The sequence below is a fragment of the Mesoplodon mirus genome (assembly GCF_964341445.2).
Source record: "Mesoplodon mirus genome assembly, chromosome: 18".
Taxonomy (NCBI): domain Eukaryota; kingdom Metazoa; phylum Chordata; class Mammalia; order Artiodactyla; family Ziphiidae; genus Mesoplodon; species Mesoplodon mirus.
Window position 1 is genome coordinate 10,594,665 of NC_138994.1, and position 23,430 is coordinate 10,618,094.

Consider the following 23,430-nt stretch of genomic DNA (forward strand, 5'->3'; position numbering starts at 1 on the left):
TTCAAAAAAATAAAAGAGTCAGAAATCCATGGCAACGACTGAGGGCCATCAAAAGTCATATACACCACTGATACTTCCTTTCTCTTTTTCCATTGTGTTCTCTCTTCCTCTTTTTCTATTCCATTTCCTTTTCTTTCCTCTACTTTCCCGTTTTTTTGCGGTACGCGGGCCTCTCACTGTTGTGGCCTCTCCCGTTGCGGAGCACAGGCTCCGGACGCGCAGGTTCAGCGGCCATGGCTCATGGGCCCAGCCGCTCCGCGGCATGTGGGATCTTCCCGGACCGGGGCACGAACCCGCGTCCCCTGCATCGGCAGGCGGACTCTCAACCACTGCACCACCAGGGAAGCCCTCCCGTTTTTGCTGTTGTTGTTGTTACCTAAGATTTGGGACTACCAGTAGGAGGGCCAGTTGTCCCAGTTTGCATTGTGTGGAGAGGTTCCTAAAACATGGGACTTCTGGCACTAAAATTGAGAAGGTCTCATGCAAACTGGCACAAACTGGTCACCCTAATACTGGTATCACTCAAAGTGTTTCTCAGCTTTGCCGGGGCCTGAATTAAAGAAGTCACAAAGCAGTATCATTTTTGCTTATCCCAGAAGCCCAGGTCCTGTAATTCTGAGGACTTGTGAAGCAAGGGCAAAGTGTAAGTCCTCTCAAATGTGTATAAAAGGACAAAACTCACCATATGTGTTTCAGCAATAATGATGGGAGGAATTCAGAATGATCATTTCAGGTTAAATTTAAAAGGTTACATGGCATCAGAAAAACATTATCCCAAGGAGTCTAGGATTACTGGAGCTCTGCCTGTTGAACACTTTCTTCTGCAAATCTCACTAATCTTAACCTTGGGGAAGACTTTTTCACTAGAAAATAATTTTTAAACATTTAAAATCATGCATTCAGATGTAATGTACAATACGGTGACTATAGTTAACACTGTACTGCATATTAGAAAGTTGCTAAGAGAATAGATCTTAAAAGTTCTCATCACAAGAAAAAATTTTTTGTAACTACGTATGCTGATGGGTATTAACTAGACTTATTGTGATGCTCATTTTGCAATATATACAAATATCAAATCATTATGCTGTATACCTGAAACTAATGTTTTATGCCAATTATACCTCAATTTAAAAATTTAAAGTGCAGTAAAATATTCATAACAAAATTTACCACTTTAAACGCACAGTTCAATAATAACTACATTCACATTGCTGTGAATTACACAACAATTGTGTAATTCACAACAGAAACTCATTTTCATTTTGCAAAACTAGAAGTCTACCCATTAAACAACTCCCCATTCCCCTTCCCCCCAGACCCTGGTAACCAGCATTCTACTTTCTGTCTCTATGAATTTGACTACTCAAAGTACTTCACATGGGAGGAATCATCCAGTATTTGTCTTTTTGCTACTGGCTTATTAGAATTTTTTAAATTGACTGGTTAGAACTGGAAACAGAAAGTGTCGAAACTGGCCCAGGTCTCTCATCTCCTTTTGCCCCCTTTTACCAATACAATACCTGTGGACACGTACATTTCATCTTTGTGGTCCCAACTCAGTGATTCTCAGCCTTCTCACCTGGGGAGTTTTTAAAATTCTCTTGTCCAGATCCCATCCCAGATCCATTAAAATCAGAATCTCAGGGAGTGAAGGCTACAGCAAACACCCCCGGCATTTCTAATTTACAGCCGAGTTTGTCATCCAACGCCTAAATGGAGAGCTGAAAGGGAGGTTAACAGTTGGCAAATCAAAGAGTTTAGGGTAGATGGTCTTTAAGGTCTTTTTAAATTCAAAAATTTTGCAAAATCCACTAGCGTTTTCGTAATTCTCAACCAGCAGTGGTTGAGTCGATTCAGCTACGCCCGCCCGGGAGGAGCTGAGTGGAAGCTCTCTGGAGTGTGGCTCCCTCTGCAGGCTACTGCTGTCATGACAACCTCACTTTAGAACTCTCTTACTAGTGGCTGTAACACCCCTCTCTGCAGGCACCCCTCTCCTGCCACATTCATTCAACACATACTTCTTAAGATGGCTCACTTTCTTTTTTTTTTTTTATGCCACACCACACGCATGCGGAATCTTAGTTCTCCGACCAGGGATTGAACCCTTGCCCCCAGCAGTGGAAGCATGGAGTCTTAACCGCTGGACCGCCAGGGAAGTCCCCTCACTTTCCTTTAAAACTCTTATAGATAATAATATTTGTGCTTAATACATCAACTTCTAAAAGACCATGAGCTATGCAAATAATTCTAAGGTCAAATGAGGGATATTACAGGGACATTGATTTCAGCTGAATGTAAGAAATACTTTGCTGAGGGCTTCCCTGGTGGCGCAGTGGTTAAGAGTCCACCTGCCGATGCAGGGGACACGAGTTCGTGCCCCGGTCCAGGAAGATCCCACATGCCGCGGAGCGGCTGGGCCTGTGAGCCATGGCCGCTGAGCCTGCGCGTCCAGAGCCTGTGCTCCGCAACGGGAGAGGCCGCAACAGTGAGAGGCCCGCATACTGCAAAAAAAAAAAAAAAAACCCAAAAAAAGAAATTCTTTGCTGAAATCAGAGGGGTTTAATAGAATTACCTTGGGAAATAGTAATTCCCTTGACACCAGTGTTACACAAGTGAGTATCATCTGTGAGGGAGGCTATAGGGTAAGAATCCTAAATTAGAAGGAATTAGGATGACCCGTGAGGCCCTTCTAACTCCAAAACTCCATGATTTAAAAGTCAGACAAAAATGACCTAAAGCAGAGGAAGGGTTTCTGAGTTAAGAAATGGAGCTCCAGGGTTCTGATTATTCCAACTTTCAACCACTCCCCAAGTTTACATTTACATAAGTTACTTGATGTAAAATAACCAAAATGAATACACGTGAGTCCCATTTTGAAGAAAATTCATTATGGCATGTAAAACTTCTGGCTTTTCAGGAAGATTTATTGATTATTTGCATTGTGAAAGAATTATTGACTTTGTAAAATCATGTTTGGATGATAGAGTTACTTTGAGCATCTAACTATTAATTTACAGATCACTAGTTACTTAGCCAAGGTGCTTGGGTGACTAAAAACTTAACTCTACAGCTGCCCTTTTAAGTTCATTTGCAAATAAAAAAGAAACATCTGAAGTGCCATTAGGAAAACAGAATGTGATTCAATAACAAGTACTTAAACATTCCCTTGGAAAACACAGAGCGTCCCACAATTCAGTGCAAAACCAGCTGCAACTCCTTGAGTGCTGTGCTGTGTCAATCACTTCAGAAACCTCATTTCATTTAATCCTCACAGAAGCCTTGTAAGGCGATACACTATCATCTCCATTTTATTGGTGAGGAAACTGGGTCTCAGGGAGGTTAAGTAATTTCTTCCCGAACATAAGTTCAAGTCCAAGTCTTTCTGATTTTTTCCCTTATACCAAGTTATCCCAATCCACTCCTCTAAGAACAAATTGTCCACTGACAGCTTGAAGACCACATGTGTTTGGGTTAACTTTTTTTTTTTTTTTTTTTTTTTTTGCTGTACGCGGGCCTCTCACTGTTGTGGCCTCTCCCGTTGCGGAGCACAGGCTCCGGATGCACAGGCTCAGCGGCCATGGCTCACGGGCCCAGCCGCTCCGCGGCATATGGGATCCTCCCAGTCCGGGGCATGAACCCGTATCCCCTGCATCGGCAGGCGGACTCTCAACCACTGCGCCACCAGGGAGGCCCTGGGTTAACTTTTGCCCTTAAAGTGTTTTCAGTAAGAACTAGTTGCCAATGTTTAAACATTAGATTTTACATGAAAGTCTGGATGTCCTGTCTGTCTCGAAGAATCAGAAGGTCTGGCAGCCCTGCTCCTGCAGTCTTGACAAGACTGATGGGCCCCATCCTTAGCTGGGGCCTGAGTTCTTTAGGTTGCTCTGGTCCTCACCCCTCTGGGCTGTATCCCTCACAAGCAGGCTGAGAGCTAGTTGCTATTTCTCCCTTTACATGCAGCCCTTATTACTTATGTATGTACCTACCTGGCACCTGTTGGCGCTGAATTTGCAGCCCTCCATTTAGAATCTCTCTTCCACGTCCCTTGCCCCAATTCAGATCCCAAACGTTCTGGTTCTGTTTGTCCCAAAGCCATTTTTGCATTGTTCCCATTTCCCAAGGGTAGTTGGGCTGAACGTGTATTCACCTTAAAATTTCTGCACAAAGGTAGTTCTATGATTTCCTCACATGTTGGAGGCGTTTTCTGGACTTCCGTACTTAATAGCCTGTCTTGCTTTCATTTCTTCCCACCCTTGGGGGCTAGGTTTGGTCTTGTGGTTCTGGTGGGGGAGAGAGAGAAACGCCTCCAAGTACTTTGGGGGTGGGGTGAGGGGAGTGGTCCTGACCTATGAGTCCCCAGCAAACTGGGACTACGGACCTGGGGAATGGACTGGGTGTGTCACAGAGAGAAGGGGCTGTGTCTGCTTCTTTCTAGCCCAGGAAGAACCGGGTCAATTATCGTTCAGCATCCGGGTTCCCATAGAGCCCAGAGGATCTCTGCCGTTTGTCTTCCCAACCCCTCCCCTTGCTGTACTGGCCCCCTCCGCCCCATAATAGAGTGACACCTACTCAGACAATGTGATGCAACCTCGTTTTATTAGGAAAGGACGGTGGGCACTGGAGTGGCACTTTCCAGGGTCCAGGGAGGCACTGGGGAGGGGTAACAGAGATGCCCGGCAACTAGAAGGCACAGCTGCTCTCCACGAAGCGGCGACACTTCATGACCCGCAAGTACGTCTCAGCCTTGTGCAGGTCCTTCTTGAAGCAGGAGAGCAGCCCGTAGTTCTTGAGCAGCGCGTCATCACTGCGCATGTTTGTGTCAAATTTGTCGTAGGTCTGCTTGAGGATCTGCCCAGCCCGGGGGCTGCCATCTTCCAGCTCCTGCAAAAAGGGAGGGAGAGACAGACAGGGAGCCCTTGGGAGCGGCCGCCTCCCGTCCCCTCCATTTGCCACCCTCCCCTCCAGGCTTGGAGAAGGGTGTGGAGGGAGGACTCGCAAGGGGAAACGGGGAAGAGATTTCTCCTGGGTCAAGGCTGGACTGCCACAGAGAGAGCAGGCAGCTCTCTCCCCCAGCTCACGTGAGCCCCCCATCCCTCGGCTAAGCCAGGAGAGGGCGAGCGTGGGCCCAGGCTGGGGGACCCACTACGCCATCCCCACCCGCATCAGGGCCTGGATGCCCTCCTCCAGGTCCTTCAGCTTCTCATAGACGCGGTCCGAGGTGCCAAACACCAGGCTGTTGGTGAAGACCCTGCTGAGGAACTGCACGGGCCCGAGCCACGACTGGATGAGCAGCAGCGAGAAGCGGAGCAGCTCCACGTCCTGCGGGCAGATGGGTGGGTGGTGGGCGCCGCGAGGTCGGGGGCGGGCGCGGGGGAGGGGGGGCAGCCGCGGGCCTCCTGCCTCCCTCCGTCACCTTCCGCCACCAGCCACCACCAGCCACCACCCCGCGCCTCCTCGGGGAGAAGACAGCCCAAGGCCCGATGCAGAGAGATGGGGCAGCCTTCTTAGGATGAGGGAGGGCCCTGCTCCTCGGTCCGCGGTGGCCACTCACCGATCTCTGCTGGGCCTCGTCCTTGCCTGTGGGGGCCGGGATGGTCTCCGAGAAGCAGAAGGCAGCCTGGGTGTTCTGGATGGAGTATCTCTGTCCCTCCGGGATGTAGGCGCGCTCCTGGGAGAAGGAACACGCGCCCGGGTCTGGGCTGGTGCGCGGTTCTCCTCGCTGCTTTATCAGGAACCCCCCTCAGTTTATGATAGCATCTTCACTTGGATAAAATACCTCTGAACTCCTTAGTTTCCTCCCGCTACGTGGAGGGGGCACGGATTCACCCCTTCCTGCCACCCGCCACTAGTACGCATCCCTGGGGAGCTTACAAACTCTTTGTAGGTGTCAGCCGCCAGTTGGTGCAGGTGCTGGGCCCGGAGCACAGCGTTGGCAAACAGGCTGGACAAGGGCATGGCTGGGAAGGCGCCCACCTCCTGAGTCCAGGGCAGGCAGAGCAGGGCGAAAGCCAGGAGCATGGAGGTCCGAGGGCCTAGGGAGAGAAAAGGAGGGTCGGAGAGGGAGGGGTCCAGAGAGCAAGAGGCCTGGTTCTCCTGCCAGCCCTCTACCGCCCCTGCCCCCGGGGAATGAGAACATTTAAAATCTGGTCACGTGTCTGGGGGTAGATATCTGTGCTCACATTCAGAAGCCCCAAAGCCCGAGGTTAGTGCCCCCATCCATCTGCAGGGCCCTCCCATCACCCTTCAGTACACAGCAAGCCTGAGGGGATTTTAGGGGTGCTTACCTGCAGCCATCACAGCTGGTGAGCTGTCCACAGGACCCTGAGCTGTCTGGGGAGCTGGGTCCTGGGGTCCTGGAATTGGTCCCTTGTGGGCCCTTTTTATACCCTGGCCTCTTCTCTCTCTCCCTTTGCCCCCACCTATTTTCTCTATACATTTATGCACGGGCCACCGGCGGGCCTGGGCTAATGGATAATTTAGAACCCCCTCCCACTCATCCTGTTCCCGCTCCTCCTCTGGGGTCATGTCCCTCAGGCTTGTCATCTTCCCCTCTCCACTGTCACCTGTCCCGAGGGCTGTACGCACAGAGTCTCAGCTTGAGAGACCACCCAATCCGTCCTCTTTTTAAGGGGGAGGTAGCAGAAGGAAGTAGCCCGAGTCCAGGCACACTGTGGCAGGGTGTCATTGCGGGGTTGTCCCCCAGGGTGAGGAGGGCCCAAGCCGGTCCCCTAAAGGGGGGCTATGTCAGGATGGATGTACCCTGAGAGCTGTGTGGATGCTTCCTCACTCTCTACCTCTTTCCTCCTCCCTGAGCAGCTCCCCTCCAACCACCAGAGAGAATGTGTGTTTGGGGGAAGGGGGCCAAGGATAGCAAGAGATTCTGGGGTTTCTGGGCACAGATTCCACCTTTGCCCCATCACCATCCTCCTGCCACCTGATCCAGCCTGAGGCAGCTGGATGCAGGGCTAACCCTGACCGCTAGAGGGCTCCAGCCCCACACATTGCCCTCCCCTTTGCCGGAGTATAGGGGCTCCCCCAGGTGGATAGGGCAAAGGACCGAAACTTGAGGCATTGTCCCTGCTCCTTGGATGTGCCACAGAGATCCCAGGAACAGACACTGCTTACAACTGCTTCCTCCCATAGCCCTGTCACCGTCAGTGAATCTCAAATTTGGAAGAGCCCTTGAGGACTTGAGTCCCACCCCCAGCACTGGAGCTCTGGGCACAGCACCCTGAAAGATGCCCTCTCCAGTCATCACAGTCTCCTTCCCATCTTTCTTCTCCTCCTTTTAATATTTGTATAGAGCTTATCCGGTTGTGAAGAGCATGCCCCTGCAATCTCCCATTAGACCCTCAGGACCATCTTGTGAAGGAAGCATTATCACCCCATTTTACAGAGGAGGAGACCAAGGCTCAGAGAGGCTTACTTGCATGAGCTACCTCAGCCAAGGCAGCAGATCTCCAGCTCCTTGCTCTTCCCACGTTGCAGCATCCCAAGCCCTTTCTTCAAAGCGGACTGGGTGGGCGCCACTCTGTTTTTTTTAACTTTTAAATCCCTCTGATCACAAGCATCCTGCCCCTAATCACAAGAGTCCCTTTGCCTCATTTTGTACTCCCTTAAGAGTCAGCTTGTGGTCCGTGATTTTCCAGGTGAGACTGGCCCAGAGACATGGGGTGCATGGTGGAGACCACATAGCAGGACACGGCCAGGGTCAGGAAGGCTAGGGCTGCAGTCTTGCCAACTCCTGGTGCCCAGGGTTGGGGCTATTTCAGCATCTGGAGGTCACCAGCGTCAACTAGTCCCCAAGGATAAGAGCAGGAAAGAACATATTGCCCTCCGTTTAAACCTTCCATCCCTTGAGTCTAAGAACATTTAGCACTTGACCCTGTGGGGAAACAAACGAACGAATGAGCAAAACTTTCTAGAGGTGGTTGGTTATAGTGTTGCCAGCCAATGCTGAAAAGTCACACCCCCATGGTCCAGAACCTGAGTGCCTGTGCCTCGCCATCTCCCCCTTTTAAGGCCAGAAGATAGAGCTCTCTTTTCTCTCATCACTCCTGAACCATCGCCCGACCATGCCCCTGATTCTTTATCTGCTACGGAGGGCACTGGGACCTGTGGGAAATGTCCCCAGGCATGACCATAGGAGGACCAGAGGGGAGTGTCATTAAAGAAACAGGCTCTGAGGAAGATGGGGCCACAAGAAAGGTGAGGACACCCCCTTTCCTCTCCTTCCAGAGCCACCAAAGGGGAGGAGCCGGGCAGGAAGTGGAGGAGGGTCTCTAAGCCCCACACAGCCTCCTGTGTCCTCCGTCACTTCTTCCTTCTAGGTCACCTGGGGGAAGGGACACTGAAGTGGAACCTCTCGTGACAGACTTCTAGCTAATACTGGGGGGACTAGTATGTGAACTGTGGACCACAGGAGAAGCTCAGGCCTCCCCTAGGACTGAGGGTACAGGAGCCCGACTTGGGGACCCCTTGAGAGCCACACAAGGTGGGTACAGGTGCGGTGTGGCTGAGGCTCCCTGCCAGGCAGTTTACTGCCAAGAACAGGTGGGACCAGCCAGAGCAGGGGAGCGTCTCCTCTCACCAACCCACTTCCGGTTGGCCCACAGGATTCTGGGGACCCCCGGGATACACCTTTATGAAAGGTGACCACGGTGGCAGCCATCGGACCCAAAGAGGGAAGAACTGGAGGGTGGGGGGTGGATACTGGTGACCCTTCTCTCTAGTCTAGAAAAGGTCTTTTTCAGGGTCTTTAGTGATGGAGACACATACATAATTCATTGCTAGTAAAAGATAAACTTTGAATTAGACTTGGGATTTTCGTGCTCTTGCTAGGGAGTCACTCACCCCTTCTTGGGGCACGACCTGGGGCCAGACTCCTGGCTTCTCCAGATTCAGAGGCTGCCCCACAATGGCCTCTGCATGGTGGCCAGTGAGGAGAGGCTGTGATCAGCATCTCCGGGGTCATCCTCAAAGGGTTCGGGAGGAACCCCCCATCGTCGTGGAATCCATGAATTGCGGTGTGTTTGGAAGCCCTTCGTATTTTCAGATTTGACCATCTCTGGGGTTCTCTGTACCTATTGTGGAAATTCAAAGATCTACTCTTGATCTGAAAGTGGCCTCTTTCAGGCTTCAGGAGCACTTCTGAGGTTCAAGTCCATCTCATTGTTTAGAGTCATGATTGCCCTGGTCTTCGGGAGAGCCGCAGAGGGACTGGGGGCAGCTCTTTCCATTCTCCCCTGGTCACTTGAGGTCCATGCTTCCCACCTCTAGCTCTGTCCTGCTTTCCTTGAGGCCAGAGGTTGGGATTGCCCCCAGGATACGCTCCACTCTGTCTTTGATTCCAGCATGAGTCTGATGACCGCGTTGATCACAGCTCATCGGGTCAATGGTTTTAGAGAATATTATGTGGGGATTCCCAAGGGCTTCTCCAGGGGGAGGTGGAAAAGGAGACCAACATTTCTGAGTGCCTTCCATGTGCCAGGCACTGTATTGAGTGATGCAGAGAGGGTGAGGTGCATTCATACAAGGACACTCAGGCTCAAAGAGATAAGTAGTTTGCCAGGAGTCTCTCAGCTCCTAAAAGATGGCAGCCCAAGGCCCCAGTCTTCCCACCACAACGAGCTCTTTAGAAGCCTCATCTAGGAAAGACAGTGGCGCCGCTGGGCGTGGAAGCACTATCCTTAGTGCAAAGCTAGCAGGGCGGGATCAAGTCCCCACTCAGAAGATGTTCAATGAAGCCTGGGGGGAATTGAATGCAAGGAGCTTCAGCCCAGAGTGAGGACTACAGACACCAAGAAAAGAGGCAGTAAAAACAACAACTCGATGGAGCCCGATTTGATGAACCAAGTCGCATCATCCTTCACATTTGTGTTGCACATTTCAGTGTACATCACGTTTTCACTTCCTTTATCTCATCGGACCCTTGAGTTTGCCAGAGGGCTCAAGCATGGAGGAAGGGCCTTGGAGGGCTCTGGGGTGGGGGGGCAGGATGGGGGCAGGCACTCCTGTGGGTTGATGGGGATGCTGTTTACAGTAGGTGAAGATCTCTGAACAATCTAGACAACAATCTACATCACGGGACCGACTAAGTAATTTCCACTTGGGGGCTTATTCCCCAGGGAGACAAGCCCATTGAAAAAGAAATATAATAATACCGGGGTGTGTCCAGCAACTGTGGGAAGTCTGAGGTGCTTTCCTGATTGGTGCTGTCAGCTGGAAATAACCTCTGCCTCCTTCTACCTTATTCTGTGGTTGTTTGTGACCATCTTATTCCCCTTAAGGGAATGTAAGCTCTTGGAGGCTGGGTTCACGCCTTTCGCCTCTTCATTCATTCACTCATTCTCTTTTTCCTGCATTAACTGATTCAATAAGCAGTTGTTGTACCTTCCATGTGCCAGGTATTGTACCAGTTCATTATACCTACATGAACAAAGGACACCATCTTTTCTCTGCTGGAGTTTACAGTCTACGGGAGAGAGAATAGCAAACAAATAAATACAGAATGATAAAATTTATACAGAAATTTCACATGGTGAAAACTACCATGAAAGAAATAGCTAAGATATAGAGGTGAGAGCATAGCTCTGGGGAGTGGGGGGACCTGGCAGCTGGCACCATCCCAGGCCTAGCAACTCACCAAGCATCTGCTGAGTGGATTGAATGGATGAAAGGACAGTGCCAAGGAAAGAACTCAAATATCCGTCCCAGAAATGGCAAGGCAGGCCATGACGTGTCTTGATGTTCTCCTCGTAGTAGAATGAATTTAACCTAACAAGTACCGAAAAAATGATAATACGGGATCTTGCCATGCACAGCAATACATACCTGAACAAATTTAAACGTAAAAAGGAGACAGGGCAGCATGCATATGCTGAGGGTGAGCACACACAGATGTTCACGCAGACCCACACTTGCAGAACCTGAGCCCCAAACAGGACCTCACGAGGCATCTGGCCCGCCCACTCCTGCCATGTGAGAAAGTGGTCTTAGGGCCGAGAGGACGATGTCTTTTTTTTTTTTAATTTGATCTGTGCATTAGGATCTGTCTAAATGTGTTTAAACAACCTACACTGTGAATTCAGGGTTTCAGTTTTGTTAATTTTTGTTTTCTGTGGAGTCACCTAAGTTTCCAAGTAAAGGCTTTGGGGTGGGAGATGGCCGCTGAGGTGTCCCCAAGTGGCAGGTTTGTTGGTTTTGGTTTTTGTTTGTTCCTGAGTCAATAGCCGTTCCCGAGGCTGCCGTAACTAGGTGCAGCCTGGAGAGCAGAGACAAATCCAGAAATTTCACAGATGTGGGCTCTGGATCCAGCTGCTGAGGTTGCCTGCAGAGAGCAGAGCATGCACGGACCAGAGTCCCTGGTCCCCCGGCTGGATGGCCTTTGAGGCCCTTTGCAGAAGATCCGGCCAGGCTGCACACCTGCTGGGGGTCCAGTGACACCCAAACAGCAGCAGCTTTCCGAGTTTTGTTTTGTTTTTCTCTAATCTCCAATTCTGCTGGAAAAACACCCAAACCCTTGGGTCAGAGCACCCCCGGCCTAGCAACACCTGCAGCCAGGGGGCCGGAAGTCAAGCTAGAACGGAGGAGGAACCAGCCTGTGCTTACCCCAGGCCCCGGGGGACAGGGCTGGATTCCCCCAGTGGGCAGCAGGGCATGTGCCCACCAAGGGCTCTCGGGGCTGCGTTCTAAAGGAAGAGGGGCCCAGAGCTGGACTCCTGGAAGGATGGCCCAGTGACTCAATATCCTGGCCTATTAGGAAGGAGTGGGGCCTTCAGGGCTTTGCGACTTGTGAACAAGGGAGATGGCAAAGCTGTCCCAGGATTCTCTCCCTATGGCTCTCCTCCTCCTCTGGCTCAGGGTCCTTCGAGGGAGGCAGCTGTGATGTAGTAGAAAGAATGCTGAGTTTGGGGTCAGAAGATCTGTGTGTGACTTTTGGCCAATTATGGTCATCATCTCCCTGGGCCTCGATTTCCTCATTTTTAAAGTTGGGATGCAGCTGTCCCCCTTCCAGGGTAACGGTGGGGCAAGATCATGTAAATGAATATGGAGGTGTTCAATAAAATCTTATTGGCAGTTAAGAGATTCTCAATATATAAACATTTGGGGGACCCAGCAAAAGAGTCGGATTCACGTTCTGTATCTTAGTTGTGGTGGTGGTTATACAAACTTGTAAATCTAAAATTCATGAAAAGAAAACGAAGTCAATTTTACTGTAGGATAATTTTCTAAAAACCAGCATCTGGTTCAACTCCTCTGGATAAGATTTATGATTCCCGTTTTGTAGATAAAGCAACTGAGATCTGAGATGTTCATCAGCCCCCACCAGCATCACCCAGCTTTGTTTCCACTGCCTGTCAGTTCCGGGAGCCAGGGACCCATAAGACAGACCTGGGGACACCCGTAGTGTAAGCCTCTAAGACAGAAGAATGGACCAGGGAGTGCTTCTACATCGTAACCATGAAGGCAGTGCCCTTGCGGGGTGGGTGTCTGGTGGTCGAGGCAGGCCTCCCTGCTCAGATGATTCTCTGCCAACAGTACTTCAAAGCATTAGGGAAACTCAGTTATTCAAAGATATTAAGTTGTCTTTCAAAAAAGCCAAGGCCTCCCCAGATTCAGGGCAGCCCCAAGCAGGGGGAAGACCCTGCTGTGGGGGGAGAAGTGAAGGCTCCGTCCCACCCCCAGCCGGCTGCCCAGGGTCCCTGGTGGAGGTCGAGGCCAGAATTAGCGCCACTATGCAAAGCAGCAGGAGAGGAAGGGCTGCAGCTCAGTGGAGACAGATGCCAAAACAAGCCAGTTTCCTCTGGCAGCCCGGACACCAGGGAGGGAGGAGGCCCGCCCCGGCTTGGCCCTGCCTGGCTCTGAGTGGGCACTGCTGAATGACGCAGAGATGGACCTGAAACCCCAGGCTTGGGGGCCTTGGCCACCTGCCCCACCTGGAATGCCAGGGGGAGCTGCTCTCACTGGTCCCCCCATGCTGGCCTTGGTTCTCCAGTTAAACTGGCAGCTCCCTGAGGGCAGGGATTTCTCCCACCTGAATCCAGAGCATGAATGGCAAAGAGGTGTTCTGGGGTGCCCCCAAGGTCAACAGGAAGTGGAGCTCAGCCTGGCTCTGCACACAGAGGTTGATTTCACTTCAGCCCCCAGCCCTGAGCTGCTCTCTGTCGCTCCTGCAGCTGGCAGGCTGGGGACCATTTTGCCTCTGATTTTGTGCTGGGAAAGCCTGAAGGGGCTACCTAAGAACGCCCAGACTTCACCACCACAGAGCTTCCCACTTTAGGAATCTCTCTTGCATAGCTCTGGGTCAAATTTAAAAAAATATCCAGGCTTGGTAGGGGACAAGGGGGTGTGTGATGGAGTCAGGGGAAACCCTGCCCTCAGGGAGCTTCTAATTTAACTGGAGAACAAAGCCGGTATGGGCAGCACAAGGTAGTAGCTACGCCAGAGCTGGGGAGGCCGGGGTCCAAACAAGGATTAGGCAGGGACTGGGCACTCTGGGAGGGCTTCCTGTAGGTGGAGGGCCTTAAAGGACAAGAGGATTGGGGTGGGTGGGGGAGGGCAAACTCTTCTAGGGCTAAGACCTCTGCCCTACAGAGCAGGACTCAAGAGCTGCTTGTCGGCTGAAGGGAATGCAGGGTGAGGGTATCCCCGCCGAGAAGACAGGCCAGTCCATTCAGTCCTTCTCCACTGCTCGGGGCCCCACTAGGGTCAGAGAGCAGGGGAAGAACAGGAGACATGGCCACAGGTCCCAACTGGGCCTTCAGAGAGAAGCAGTGAGTGAGCCCCAGAGAGGGCTCTGAGCCCCATGGCAGCCATCCCTCCTCACACCCCATGGGTCCACGGGTGCCCAAAGATTTGTGCCCAAACAGGTACTCTCATCCACCCCATAACCATAGATGTCACAAGCCTGTGTGTCATTTCTCAAGACACATTGTTTATTCCGTGGGAGAAAGGGCTCAAGGCCAGCAGCCCCCTGGAGTGGGGGAGGGCGGGAGAGAGCAGGAGAGGATGGGAGAGGGATGAAGCTCTCGGTGGCCCATCTGTAGCCACGTGGGGGTGGGCCAGGGCCCTTCCCGGGCTCTACAGGAAGCCGGGCTGTTCTGAGTCCATTTGCAGGTTCCAGACAAGTCTGTGCCTTCCCCGTCCTGAATAGGGGATGGATCCCCGCATAGCACCCCCAGAAGGCTGGGTCCAGTCTAGCCCCAGAGAACTCCCTGCTCCAAATCACTGTCCTGTGGCCCTTCCGCTCCAGTCCCTTTGGCAAGAGATCGGGACCAAGGGCTGGAGGGTCAGGCGGACCTGGTGGGCCAGCTTTGGAGGCGGACAGGGGGTCCAGGGTAAAGGGGATGGGCTAGGAGCCGGGCGGCTCTCAAGCAGTCAGTGAGGGCCCAGCGGGCTATGCCCAGGGGCGTGGGGAGGGCCGGCCTCTCACTCCTGGCCTGGGTGTTCACCCACCGACCACTTCACCTCTCCTGTCCGCAGAGTCACTATATCCTCGTAAGTGGCTGTCTGGTCAATGTCCAGGCCCTGCGGACACAGAGCAGAGCTCAGGCCTTGGCCACTCGCTGACCGCACACAGATGGTGTCTCTGACCGGCCCCCCTGCCCCCCACGGCCCCGGGAGCTGCGGGGTCCACCCCACTCCTTACCTCATAGGTGTGATCTTCCTCCATCCCGGCCTTGCTGTCATCCTGGCGGGTGAGGGACAGAGAGCAGAGTGTTAGCTTCCCCCACCCCATCCACTGCTGGGCCAGGCTGGGGAGGGCCGGGGAGATTGGCCCGGGGTGAAGGGTCAGGGGCCAGGGGTCAGGGGTCAGGGGTCGGGGTGAGGCACACTCTGTGAGAACAGCTGATGAATAAAGGAGTGATTGGATCGGTAAATCGATGGGCAGGCTCTGGGGCTGGGGAAGATGGAGACCCTGCCCGTGTCCGGCCTGCCCCGTGGCTGCTTCCCCGGCCCCCAGGGTCACCTTGTCCAGCAGCAGGAAGATGGGCACGATGATGAAGAGGATGATGAGCAGTGTCTGGATCATGATGATGCCATCTTTCAGCGTGTTCCGCCGCTTCAGCTGCGCCAAGGTGCTGAACCCTGGGGGGAGGTGGGGCGGGGGCGGTGAGGCTGGGGCCCCCCCTTCGGGCCTGCGCCCCTCAGGACCTGTTTCTCAGCGGCTCTCCCAGGTGCTCGAGGGCCACAGTCACCGCCACACTGTGGCCCCCCTACTGGTCCGGGCTGGGGTGGGGTGGGTGTGGACGGCTCCACGAGCACGCCCACTCTCCTGCCTGGCTGGGGGGCGGGCCCCGCACGCACCCATGACCCGAAGCTCGGTGCCACAGCCGCGCTCTCTCCTCGGGGTCCCCTTGAAGCGCTCCTCCTCGCAGAAATAGATGCCGTTGTCCTGAAATTGGATGTCTTGGATGATGAGCGTGGCCTCGGTGGTGTTATAGGTCTGGAGGATGCGGCCCTTTTTGGGGAGAAATAACTTGGCCTCCGAGTCCGTCTCCTGCTTCCGGAGCCAGCTCACGTTGCCCGGGACCTCCAGGTGGCAGATGATTTCCACCATGGAGCCCCGTTTCTTGGCCACGAAACGTGGTTGCTGCCAGATCCGGGAACAAAGGCTTCCTGTGGGCGCCAAGGCTGGGATTAAAATCCTGCTCCTCTCTTCTTGACCGTCAGCCCGAGCTCAGGCCTTCAGCCGTGGGCCCCCGTCCTGGGCAGCACTGACCCCTGGCTCAGCCCCCCCTGTCTGTCCTTGCTTCTCGGGGTGTGGGTCAGACATGAGGCAGAGGTGTGGGAGAGCCAGAGCCACGTGAGGAGCCACAGGCCAGGCCGCCAGACCCCGCCCCTTCCTGATGGCCCACCCTTTCCTCCTGATTTTCCTTTAGAAGGGCCTGGAGCCTTCTGATTCCTTTCCATGCACATTACAGTAGCCCGATGCCAGCCTCACCCCATGAGGCCAGAAGGCCCATAGCACAGCCTCTGGCCTGGCCTGGTGCTCTCACCTCTCCCTGCCCTGGGCTACCCACACCAGCCCGAAATCCTCAGGGACACCCCGCAAATCCTTAGCCTGGCAGTCAAGGCCTCCCACATCAATCTCCTGGCCGTCTCTCCTCCATCACCTCCCTCCCCGCTTCTGTGTGGACCTGCTTCTCTTTATTCCTAAGCCTTCTTTCTCAGTTTGCCATGATGTCCCCACCCACCTGCTCCAAGAAGCCTCCCTCCTGCCTGGTTCCCAGTCAGTGGTCCCCCAGGAACCCCTGCGACCTGTCGGGGCCCCTGAGGTTACGGTCACCTGCTGGGGCTAAGCCCAACTCCCCAGCCAGGGAGAACGGGCCTGAGTCCTCAGCGGGTTTCTCTCTGGCCCCCACTCCAACCCTGGGCTTGGTGCTGCCCCGGATCGCTGGGACTGGAGCACTGAAATTTATTGAGGATGACAGCTGGAGGAGTGGGGATTGGAGGGGCTTCAGAGCCAGGCCTTACAGAGGGAGACAGACCCTACGGAGGCCTGGGGATGGGAGTCCTGGGTGGGGAGACCCAGGGGGCACAAGGGCACAAGGGCGACCATGAGACAGCCCACAGGACAGTGACCGGCTTTGGACACAGACATACTTGTCCCCAGAAGGGGCGGGGGAAGTTGCTGACCTTTGGGATCCGGGTAGAGCTCCTGTGTTTTGCTGACCTCCAGCACCGTCTCACCTGCTGGGTGGGAGGGAGTGGGCGGGCCGGGTCACTGGGACTTGGCTGCCCCACCCCTGCATTCCCAGACCCACGTCCTCCCCGCCCAGGACATCAGCATCAGGACCCCTCAGCTCTCCCCCAGCCCTGCTCTGGAGAGACTAGAGTGGGGTGGGGTCACCAGAAGATCTGACTCCCACTCCCAGCCCCCTTTCTGCCCTTGACCTTGAGACACTTGAGCCGCGCCTGGATGAGACGGGAGGGAAGTTACAGCTGGAGGGCTCCACCGCCTTCCAGACCAGGGCACCACTTCTGGAACATGCCTGTCCCAGGTCTTCTTGGGGGCAGCTCTCCACTGCCCGCCCCCCATGCAGTGCCCTCCACGGCCTGGGGGTGAACCACACTCTTCTTTCTCTCTCCTGGGCCTAGCTCTTCTGCGGTCAGAGCCACCAACCCCTCAGGCCCAGCTCAGCCTGACACCCTCCGGGCGGGAGAGGGGTTGGGGCCGTGGAGCCCTGAGCCATCAGCATGGCTGATACCCACAGACCCGGTCCCCAGGGCTGTCAGAGGGAGACAGGAGGCAGAAAAGTGTGAGAGACGGAAGGAGGAGGATGAGAGAGCAGGAGACAGAACCAGTGGAAACAGCGGAACCAGCAGGCCTCTCGGCTCGGGCTGTACCTGAAAGAAGCAGCAGCAGAAGCACCAACCAGTTGCTGAGCCCGGGACACAGCGCCGGCCCCGCCATGCTCACCCCTCCGTCTCCTGCCCCAAGCCCGTGACAGCGGAGGCTCCTGGGGGGAAAACGTGTAACTGCCCAGGCTGCAGCCTGTCTCCTCCCCGCCTCTTCCCCACCAGGCCCCTTCCTGCCATGCAAATTGGGACCCAGGGGAGGCACCAGCTCTCCGGGGACCCTGGGGGAGGGCAGGCTCTTTTGTCAGCTGTGCTGCTAAGGCTCAAGGGTCACCCCAGCTCGGGCACTACAGTGGGGTCCACGGTGGACGCCCCGGGTGGCGGCAGCCTCTGAGTCCCCACCCCATCCCCGTGCCCTGGGGCCCCCTAGCCTCCCACCTCACACTTAGCTGAATACACGTGGGTCCTGTGGATGAATGCGAGTGCGGCCTCTCCACCCTGGACCAGCCTACACCCTGTGGGAAGAGGGGCACCCAGGAAGGATGGGGCAGGGGTGCTGGCGGGCAGCCATGGGCCCAGAGCACAGCCTCTTGGCTGGAGTGCAGGTGGCCATGTTGGGGGTTGATGGAGATTTGACCCTGGGGAGGAAAGGAACCACAGTGGTTCTTGAGCAAGGACAGGCCAAGAGTGGCAGCCGCTTGGGAGATTTGGTCCAGGACCTGGCGAGAGGGCCCCTCCCTCACTTGGTGGGAGAGTTTGCTGGGAGCTGCCAAAGGAGGTGGACTTAGGTGTTGACAGCTTAGAGAAAACCCACCACTCAGCAATCAGGGGACTCTCAGGGCACTGAAGTGTTATCCACAGCTCCAGAGGTCTTGGGCAGAGGACAGGAGGCTAGTATGGGGGAGCCTTCAGGTTCTGAAACAAAAAGGATCTCTGGCTTTGTCTCGCCGGTCAGCAGAGTGGTGGATGGAACCATAAGTCTAGGAGCTTGTCTAAGCTCAACTTTGTGCCCCTGCCCCTGGATCAGACACAACCCTCATCCCTTGGGGGCGCGGGGCGGGGGAGGCGCCCTTGTGCAGTGCACAACCTGCACAGCTGCACACGGCAGGCTTGCATCCCTCAGCCCCACAGCTGAGCCCACTCGTGAGTTTTATGTTTTATGGAAGCTTCTTTGCTCTCTCTAGGCCCCTCACTCTCTCTCTTCTTCCAGCTGCCAGGAGGGGAAGGAAGATGCAAATCCTGTGTCCTCTGCCTACATATTCTCCTTACCATCCGCCAGTTTTCAAACAGCCTGTGCTGCTGGCAAGTCTGTTTGGGTTCAGGGAGACATGGACCCTCCTCCTAGGCCAGGGTTGGTGGGGAGGAAGACAGAGGTCTGGGTGCCGCCCCCTCAGTCCTGAGCATGAGCCTCACCTGCGACGGTGGGGTCCACCCCCTCCCCCCGAGGAGTACGGGCCAGGACTGGAGCTGTGGAAAGCGGGGACAGGAGGGTTAAGGTTCCATCCAAGGAACAGCTCGTTCCTGGCAGTCCCAGATGTTCTTGTTGTTTCCAGATGTTCCAAATGAAAAAAAAAAAGCACATTTCTCTGAAAAGGTGTCAGATGTTCAGTTCACAGAACAAACAGCCCAGGAATATAAACATCACCTGAGGTCAGCTTGGGGACCATGGGCCCCTGGTGGGGGAGGTTGGAGACTCCCCCAGAGGAATGGGGGAAAATCCAGGGGTCTCTTCCTTTAGCAAAGTACCTCCTGGTGATGGAGGCCTTGGTTAGCTTTGGGGCTAGCGTCCCCCAAAGTTGGGAGGAAGACGGAGAAGGCTTGGGATACACACATGTGTGTGTGTGCATGTAGCTGCTGACAGTGTGCTGCCGGGCTGCGTGGTGTGGGGCTGCTCAGGAGCTGGTCCTGCGGCCCAGGGTGACTCTAGGGGGCACGGAGGTTGGGGGCGTAGTAGGTGTCCTCCAAACACACACACATCTGCGTCTCCCATGGGCAGGGATGCAGATGTGTCCTTTGGACTTCATTCCCATTCATGCCAGGAGGGGGTGGGGGCAATGGGGGCCCCGCCGCCTGCAGGGTTATTTGTCACAGTTGGGGCCATGCTGTTCCCTCCCCAGTGACAACAGTACTGAGCTCTGTCCAGGGCTTGTGACGCCTTTTCTTTCCTGGAACAGGAGGCCTCATCAGCCCACTCCTGCCTCTGCCCCCGGCTGCCCTGGGCTGTGCACCCCGACATCAGGCAGCCCTCACCCCACCTTTCCAGGAAGGCAGCATCAAAATAAGAGATGGGGGTGTAGGGAGAAGGGACACGGAGCTTGGGGGTTTGGGGAACAAGAGGGCAGGGACCCCCAGTAACCCTGGGAGGGTGGTGGGAGAGGGCAGAAACCTCAGTTTGGAAAGGAGGGCTCTGACCTCTGCCCCTCCCCCCAGCCCTCGCCTACTGACTCTGCTTGGCTCGCTGTTACCAGGGCGACCTGCAGGCTCAGAAGGATTCGGGTGTGAATCCTGACCCTGCAGGAGGCCAGGAAGCCGCCTCAAGTCACCTGGGGCTTCTCAACGACGGGTGGGGCAGGTCCTGCCCCACGCCGAGAGCATTGGGAAATGCTCCAGGGCCATTGCCAAGGTCAAATGACCAACGGACACCTCTGGCATTCGTGGGCCAGGGGGCAGTGAAGACCCTGCAGTGGGAGGGGCAGCCTCTCACAAAGCAGAATTTCCTTGTCTCACATGTCAACTGCACCCCTGTTAAGCAACACCCGTTCTTAACCTCTCAGAGACCAAGTTTCCTCATTTGGGTAAGACAGAAATAATTGTAATAATATCTTCTTCGTAGGGCGGTCGTGAGCCTTGAAGGGACTCAGGTTCACCCTCAGGCAGCTGGTGCATAGGACCGATAACTGGGGGAGGGTCTTTTTTTTTTAGTCTCTGCTTTACAACAAAGTGAATCAGTCATACATATACATCTGTTCCCACATCCCCTCCCTCCTGCGTCTCCCTCCCTGGGGGAGGGTCTTGATGCTGAAATAGGAACTTCGGTTATCTCTGTTTCTCACCCAGGATTTCGCCTTTTTTCTTTTACCATTCAAGGCTCAGGGGAAGGGTGGGTCAGGACACCCCCAAGCTCTCCTGTCCTTGGGGCCAGAGAGGGACCCGGGCGAGGTTTGGAGAACTTTCATGTGAGAAGGAGCCCCTCCCCCACCTCTGGGAGGGGGGTCAGCGCCCCGGTGGGGGGCTCAGGGAGCCCTGCGGGGATGTCAGACCCCACCCCTGCAGGCAAAGACCACCACACTGTGGGAAGGGGCTCCAGGACATGGCTGAGGGATGTCCGGGTGGCCTGGGGGTTCCCCTCCCCAGCCCCCAAGGGTGCCATGTAACCTCAGGACCCAGGAAAAGGGGATACAGAAATCCTGGAAGGGACTAATACTCACTAGTTTGGAGGAATACAGTCTCGGCTGTCAGAAAACAAAATTAAATCTAAAATTATATTTCACCCACTGGGATTGTGGCCTGAGATCACTACATAACATTACTCTTTGTCATAGGTCCATGGGACCCTGGGTTTTCTGGGGTCAGGGGTCAGAGGCAGCATCCTGGGGGAATTGTACCTCTGGGGAGAGGGAGGGGCCACACCATGTACCCATAGGCACCTTAGGGTCTCTGGGGGGCAGAGAAGTTATGGGGGCTTCTGGAGAGGAGGGGCTGGGGACACGGGTCCCAACACCCATTTCCTGGGTGCTGTCGTGGGCAGGGAGACGCAGTGTGGTACTGCCTGTTAGGGGAGTGAAGGGAGCGGGGCACGACTCTTGACCTCATCTGGCCTCTTGGACTCCAGCTGTGAGGCTGGAGTCCCAGTCTCCTTCTGGAGGGGGCAGGAGACGGCCAGACGGAGCCAGAGGAGGGAGCTGGGCTCTCCTTATCCTGCCTTCTTCCCAATCCCTGGCAGCTCCCCAAGTCTTCCCCACTTGGCTCAATCCCCACCAGGCCTTCCTGCTGCCCTCAGCTCCCGTCGATGTCCGCACGCAGAAGCACAGAAGGAGAGAGCCCACATGTCAGAGGCACCGGGGAGGTTTATTATAAGAACTGTACAAAGGAGCCTGTCTACTGGCCTGGCTTGGGCCTGTTCCCACCCGGACAAGGTGCAATGGGTGTGGGTCTGCAGGGGAGGAGGCTGCAGGTAGGGGGAGGCCTGGACCCCGCTCAGCCACGCTGGCTCTGCAATCTGCACACAGTCCGGTGGAGAGTCCAGTCCAGCAGGGGCTGAGGCTCTTGGGGCCTCGCTAGTCAGAGCCCCAACGAGGAGGGAAAGGCAGTGGGCGGCGTGCTGGTCAGAGAGGAGGCTGACCCCTACAGGATGAACTTCTGAAGAAAGAGACAGAACTGCTGCAGGAAGAGATGGAAGGAGCGGGGGCCTCATTCCAGAGAGGACCCAGGCGGGGCCGGGGAGCGGGGCTGGGCAGTGGGGGTGAGGAAGAGACGTGGAGGAAGGCAGAGGAGTGGACTCACGGGGGTGAGAGAGAGGGAGGCCCAGGCGGGGTGGTGAGGAGGCCGGCGAGCGCGGCAGACAGAAGGGAAGGCTCTGGCCCCTGGGCGAGCACAGACGCGCGCGTGCACGCGCACACACACACACATATACACACAGGTTGTTTTGGAGGTTTTGCTGCTTCCTGAGTTTTAATCAAACTGTTCACGAGAAACAAGAAGAAAAAGAAGAGGAACTAAGGGTAATGGGGGACTCGATGTGCAAAAACCTGACCACGTGTGTCACACACACACACACACACACACACACAGGACAGGGACGCTCACACACACACAGCACAGGGATGCTCACACAGACAGGCCTACAGAGAAGACACACACACACACACACACACACACACATCCCAGCCAGACACTGCAGGGCACACTGACACACATGTACACAAATATACCCATACACACATGCATATGCAGGCTCTGAGGGACATGGTGGTTCACACACACACATACACACACACACACAAACAGAGCTATACACATAGGTATAACGCTGGCACACAGGCACATACACACCGATGAGTAAATCCAGTGACCCCTAAGCCGGCGTCTCACCGCCTCCTCCGAGCTCAGCCTCTGTCTGTTCTCGGCAGCCAGCGGAGGACTGGCACCGCCATGCCCGAGCCAGCGGCGCCAGCAGAAGTGCCGCCTGGCCTTCCGGGCGGCAGGAAGTGGGAAGGTTGGGTCTGAGCCAGGTGAGCAGTGCCTGCCCCAGTGTGGAAATCTCGAACATGGGCTCAGCTAGAACATTCTTAGGATCACTTTGAGGCGGGGAGAAGGATGAGGAGGGAGGAAGAGATGGGTGTGCTGGAGGGTGGGGAGGAAACCTCTGAGGTTGGGGAGGCTGCCAGGAGCCCCAGTGGTGCTGATGCAGGAGGGAGGGGAGGAGGGAGGAAAGGGAACCTTCTTCCTGAGCACCAGGGTCCCAGACACCACCCGAGATCTGGGTGCTCTGGCCAAGAAAGCCCCCAGTGCAGCGATATGCTGGTGGGATCCAACCTGTGCTACCCATCCGTGCTTCCTAGAAAAAGATGATTCCCAAGTGGAATCCTCCCTTCTGCTCTTCTCCCAGGGGCCAGCCAGGGAGCCAGGGGCCTGGGCAATGGCCAAATCCAGAAAGGGTGTCAGGGGTCACACCGGCCCAATGAGTCAGGATCCAGTGACCCATCAGGTTTGTGGAGCCATTTCTGGACCAGTGATGCTTCCCTTTCCCAGAGAATTCCTAAGCTGGCAGGGTGATGCTGCACCCAGAGTCAGGGGAGGGCTGGCAGGCCCTGGGGTCAGGCGTCTGCTCTCACTGAAGTTAAGACTTCCTTGTCCTGGAGGGAGCTGGGGGGGCCCTGAGCCACTTCCTGGGGAGAGGTCAGTGGCCCTTAAGACTCTGGTGGCAGGAGGGCAGCCAATCCTTCCAGCACAGGCCGGTTCCTCCCCCCGTGGGAGCAGAGATTCTGATGTTCCGACCTCCCCCGGGGCCGTGAGGAGGTGAGAGCACCTCGAAGGTAACGTCATGGAGGCAACAGCCTCGGGCTCAGCGTGGAGACTTCAGGTTCAATTCCCGTTTCCCACGGCCTGGGTGACAGCCCGGCA

General features: G+C 55.2%; 2 protein-coding genes across 2 annotated transcripts; both read right to left on the minus strand.

Annotated features, from left to right (window-relative positions):
* Nucleotides 1–4,683: 4,683 nt before the first annotated feature.
* On the minus strand, nucleotides 4,684–6,528 carry LOC309793357 (somatotropin; the record flags this gene model as incomplete). Its single annotated transcript, XM_082603834.1, has 5 exons — nucleotides 4,684–4,884; nucleotides 5,161–5,322; nucleotides 5,555–5,671; nucleotides 5,875–6,035; nucleotides 6,288–6,528. The coding sequence occupies 5 exons, from the start codon at nucleotides 6,526–6,528 to the stop codon at nucleotides 4,684–4,686; spliced, it is 882 nt and encodes a 293-aa protein (XP_082459960.1).
* A 7,470-nt stretch (nucleotides 6,529–13,998) lies between these two features.
* Nucleotides 13,999–17,457, minus strand: CD79B (CD79b molecule). The gene is made up of 6 exons (XM_082604230.1): nucleotides 17,356–17,457; nucleotides 16,645–16,698; nucleotides 15,313–15,624; nucleotides 14,975–15,093; nucleotides 14,654–14,695; nucleotides 13,999–14,532 (listed from the first exon to the last, which is right to left on the minus strand). The coding sequence occupies exons 1-6, from the start codon at nucleotides 17,420–17,422 to the stop codon at nucleotides 14,434–14,436; spliced, it is 693 nt and encodes a 230-aa protein (XP_082460356.1). The 5' UTR covers nucleotides 17,423–17,457; the 3' UTR covers nucleotides 13,999–14,433.
* Between the last annotated feature and the right edge of the window lie 5,973 nt (nucleotides 17,458–23,430).

What these genes read in the sequence shown, in the direction of transcription:
- CD79B (XM_082604230.1), bottom strand. Translation starts at nt 17,422, where the DNA reads ATGGCGGGGCCGGCGCTGTGTCCCGGGCTCAGCAACTGGTTGGTGCTT. An exon ending in TCTTCCTGCTGCTGGACAAG is followed by an intron (nt 14,696 to 14,974) that starts GTGACCCTGGGG and finishes CTCACCCGCCAG; the next exon opens with GATGACAGCAAGGCCGGGAT. An exon ending in AGGAAGATCACACCTATGAG is followed by an intron (nt 14,533 to 14,653) that starts GTAAGGAGTGGG and finishes CTGTGTCCGCAG; the next exon opens with GGCCTGGACATTGACCAGAC.